Source organism: Zingiber officinale, chromosome 7B (genome assembly GCF_018446385.1).
Source record: "Zingiber officinale cultivar Zhangliang chromosome 7B, Zo_v1.1, whole genome shotgun sequence".
NCBI lineage: Eukaryota > Viridiplantae > Streptophyta > Magnoliopsida > Zingiberales > Zingiberaceae > Zingiber > Zingiber officinale.
Genome location: NC_055999.1, coordinates 87,080,305 through 87,084,708, shown reverse-complemented (window position 1 = coordinate 87,084,708; position 4,404 = coordinate 87,080,305). Strand labels below are relative to the sequence as shown.

Below are 4,404 nucleotides of genomic sequence, written 5' to 3'. Positions count from 1 at the left end.
ATTCAGCATCATTTAACTAGAATTGAGTATATCAATAGATTAATTAGGCGAAAAAAGAGTCATGCTTATTTTGATAGAAAATATATTAGATTCTAATTTAAATGTGCTAATTTAAAGAAAGTATATCTCATATTGGACTTTTTTTTATCTAAATAATCAGGATAATTAGGTAGATCGGTGTGTATTAGGGAGTTGAAGGGAGTTGAAATCAAAAAAGTTTATAGGTAGAGAGTGAGAATAATTTTTTTTTTATATAGGGATTGAATACCAAATTAAATTTATATACAGGAGTTTAAGATAATTTTTGCTTAAATTATTTGATAAATACACTTATCGTTTTTTTTTATATATAATTTTTGGCCAATAAAATTTGAGAGAACAAGTGAGCGAGTGAATGTGTTAGTGGGAAGGCAGAAACGGGAAACCTCATGAAATGATGGCTTCTTCAGCACCGAATTTAGGACCAACTAATAAAACGATGAGATTTGGAGAGATTTTACTATTTTCAAAAGGTAATTATATTTATTTTAATACTGTCCGTCTCTAAAGTATGTAAAACAAATAGTCTTATAATTTATAATCAATCATCAAATCAATAAGGGATGATTTTTTTTAAATAGACGCTCATCAAAATTATTTTTTATAATAAATCTTTCATCCTCATCAACTGAACCCTCTGATCAACTGAATCCACGGAGATAAATTACGGAGATTTCAGGTTCCAGCTACGGTGTCTGCCTGGCCTACAATCGGTCTCAATACATCTAATCAATCCATCCACTCTGTCTCTCTCTTATCAATTTGTCCATCCGCAACAGCAATCTCCTCTCTCTCTCTCTCTCCTCGCTCTGGCTCAGCTCCACTCTGCGCGCTCCCTGTCTCTGTTGAGTTTGCTCCACGCTGCTACCGTACCCAGAAGGAAAAAAAAAGGTTTTTTTTTAGAGGTAAAAGCAAAGACGAGCTGGAGGCTGGAGAGGCAGCTGGATTGGACTATTTTGTAGGGGGGGATCAACGCCCATAGTAAGTAGACTGCAATCGGAGTTCGGAGGAGCAGGGAACGTTGGTGTTGCTGTCCGAGGCCGAAAGGAGTTTGCTCCATTAATGGCCAACTGAGCTCCCGATCCTCTTACTTCACTTGTTGTATGCTCGGTCACTTTATAGTTGATCTGATCTGATCTCTTCTCATAGACACTTGTTTCTCCTTTACTGCTTTGTTCGGTTTTCCTGAGGAAGGCGAGGTTGTAATGACAGCTAAGGAGAGAAGGGGTTTTAACATGGACGTGTACGAGGCGACGCGGGTGGTGATGGCGAGGATACAGAGTTTGGATGTGGAGAACGCAGCCAAGATCATGGGCTATGTTTTGATTCAGGAGCAGGGCGACAAGGAGATGATCCGTCTCGCCTTCGCCTCCGACGCCCTGCTCCACTCCGTCGTCCTCAAGGCTCGCGGGGACCTCGGCCTCACCGGACCGCCGCTTCCATCCGCTTCCCCTTCCTTCTTCAGCCCCCGCGGCAACCAGAACTCCTCCCTCTTTTCCTCCCTCGCCGGAGTCCCCTTCCCCACCTCGTTCGCTCCTCCGCCGGCTTTCTCCCGCTCCGGTAGAAGCTCCGACGAACTCCGAGGCTTCAACGAGCTACTCAGTTCCCACGGCGGTGTCGCTGCCGGTGATCCCACCATCGACGAGTTCCAACTTCAAGATCATCTCTCCTTCCTGAGCGATCCTGCCACCAGCGACCGCTCACATCCTATTGACAACAAATCTTCCGCCTCCGGTGATCTCTCCTACCCTGATGTGCTGTGCCGTAGCTCCAGCGGCGGCATAGCATGGGTACCGTTTCCTTACAGGGTAGGATGGGAGGTCAACGTAAATCACCATCGCCGGAGCTGGTCTGCTACCGACCTCCCGCTCCGTTCTTACTCCGCCACCGGGGGAATCGGCTGTAAGCCGTGCCCATATTACTCCAGAGGTTACTGCAAAGAAGGCTCCGCGTGCCGCTTCCTTCACGGCCTTCCGGAGGATACCATAACGGCGGCCGCCCAAAGCCAGAGGATCAGTGGCGCGTCACAGCTAACGGCGTCAGCCTTCCCATACTCTCCCATAGGTTCGCTCCCGTCCTCTCCATCAACGACCACCAAATCACTCGACTTCTTGCTCCAACAGCAACAAAATGAATGCCAAAGGTCGCATCTTTTTTTCTCTTCGGTTTGTGGAATTCGATTATGAACTAATGCACATTTTGTCAGTCAACAGGGCCGCAGCAGCGGCGGCGGCGGCAGCTCTGTTGCGAATACCGATTGAAAGAAGCGACTTAGCAGCAATGGTAAATCCAGGCTCGAGGCAGATCTATTTAACTTTTCCCTCAGATAGCACTTTCACTGAAGAAGACGTCTCTAACTACTTCAGGTTTGTTCTTTAATTACTAGATCTTCAATAGCAATTAGCTTTGCATCCAATCTCTGTTTCAATGTTTGTTATTGGAATCCATAGCATCTATGGACCCGTTCAGGTTGTGAGGATCCCGTATCAACAGAAGCGAATGTTTGGCTTTGTCACCTTCAGCTACCCGGAGACAGTGAAGCTGATCTTAGCCAAAGGGAATCCACATTTCGTCTGTGACGCTCGGGTTCTTGTCAAGCCTTATAAGGAGAAGGGCAAAGTTCTCGACAAGTACAGGCATTCTTATTTCTTCCTCATCTCCCTCGCTCATAAATGTGGAATTTTGTTCAACATGCATGCTGTATGTAGTTCATGGTCTCGTCTTAATTCATTCAGGAAACAACAGCAAGGTGAAAGGGGCGATTTTTACGGCTGCACTACTCCCACCGGCATTGAATCTAGAGGAGATCCTTATGATCTTCAACTGCTCGGTTAGTTTTTGGTTCTTCTTTGTTTTCAAGTTACATTTGGCTGAAAGCTTGATCCCGATGAAATGGCAGGAGCTAGGGTTTTGTACAACAGCGGTAGCCAGGAGCTGCTGCGAAGGAAGCTGGAGGAGGAGCTGCAAGCTATCGAATTGCAGCGGGAAATCAAATTGCAAGCAAGAAGGTTAATGAGTCTTCAGCTCCATGATCTCAAGAACCGTAGCCTTTGCTCCTCTCCTCCAGCTTCCATCAACTTTCCTACTAGCGCAGCTCCTGCATGTATCAGTATACCTACAGTTGACTCAAGTAGAAATGGCAGCTGTAGCAGTAGTAGCCAAGAACACTCTCCAATTGGAGGTGAGCTATACCTTACAAACTACTGTAGATTCTTCTTTCTTGTGCAGAATTGGAATGTTCTTGTTCGCATTGTAGGTGCAGAGCTGAAGTTGAACACCTCTAATTATTTCTCCTCCAATGCAGTCAACTCTGCTGATCAAAATGAAGATAGCAGTGTCGACCAAAGGTAAAAAAGCTACCAATTCATTTGTTCAATAATGTCGCCAGGATACAGTATTTGTTTTGATCTCTGTCTGTAAAACATGCCTGCAGCATCGATCATAACTTGCCCAATAGCCCTTTTGCTTCACCAACCAAGTTATCAATCATCAATGCTGCGGATCCTTTCACACTCGAAGCAGACATGGCCTCCTACAAATCATGTTTCTCGCCGATGAAAAGGTAACACAACAAGTTTAACAACCTTAATTATCAGTTGCATCAAGCAATACTACTAGTTGAAACATGAGTCTTTTCTTTGCTTCTAGGTTGTCTTCCAGTTCTGGAGCCATTGGAATGTAGAGTTGAGCTTAGCTTTCCTCAAATAAGGCAAGAATAGCTCTCTTCTATCATATGGATTTTATGAATAGTTCCTTACTGACAGGATACAAAAGCCATGGGCAAGTGCAAGCTTCTGCAAAGGAGAAGGTGTTACCACTAGTAATCAAGCAGTCACCCAGCGTACTAATACTACTAGCTATAGTTGCTTATCAAAACCTCAGAAACAGAGAAACAAACAAACAGAAGATAAACAGTACAGTCATCAAGGCAACAAAGTGATTTCTGGAGAGCTGAGCAAGAAAAAATGCACACCGCAGGAATCAAATGGGGGAGCAATCCCCGCCGCTTTTGGTCACTTTCTGTCATCTTTGGTTGTGACGAACATATAGACAGAAATGTACTACTAGAACGTTATAAAATAGATATACTATACAGTGGCTTTTTTTTGTTGTATTTAAACTGCTTATCTATTTTGATGCAGGGATATAACTCGGTAGAGAAACAAACTACAACTCTTCAGCTTGATTTAATAAGAAAGGTTCCTTGAAATCTATAAGTTTGTAGGAATAAGGATGAAAGAAACACGCAGATTGTGATGGGACATGTTCCAAGAGAATTGCTGCGGCTGCTCTAAGACGCCAGCGAACGAGAGGGCCATCTATGAACATCAGAAATCTAAATAGGTATTGTTGGCATGCCGAAAT

The 4,404-nt window shown here is 44.2% G+C and overlaps 1 protein-coding gene across 5 annotated transcripts; it reads left to right on the top strand.

The window, feature by feature from the left end:
* Nucleotides 1–800: 800 nt before the first annotated feature.
* Nucleotides 801–4,153, top strand: LOC122006197 (zinc finger CCCH domain-containing protein 53-like). 5 transcript variants are annotated; one of them, XM_042561608.1, is made up of 9 exons: nucleotides 801–2,182; nucleotides 2,253–2,405; nucleotides 2,490–2,675; nucleotides 2,775–2,869; nucleotides 2,939–3,220; nucleotides 3,296–3,386; nucleotides 3,473–3,601; nucleotides 3,688–3,722; nucleotides 3,804–4,153. In XM_042561608.1, the coding sequence occupies exons 1-8, from the start codon at nucleotides 1,245–1,247 to the stop codon at nucleotides 3,719–3,721; spliced, it is 1,908 nt and encodes a 635-aa protein (XP_042417542.1). In that variant the 5' UTR covers nucleotides 801–1,244; the 3' UTR covers nucleotide 3,722; nucleotides 3,804–4,153. The 5 variants fall into 5 exon arrangements, with proteins under 5 accessions (XP_042417542.1, XP_042417544.1, XP_042417543.1 ...); XM_042561610.1 differs by having other exon boundaries at nucleotides 802–1,140; nucleotides 1,252–2,182; nucleotides 3,688–4,153; XM_042561609.1 differs by having other exon boundaries at nucleotides 802–2,182; nucleotides 2,490–2,669; nucleotides 3,688–4,153.
* Nucleotides 4,154–4,404: the final 251 nt, after the last annotated feature.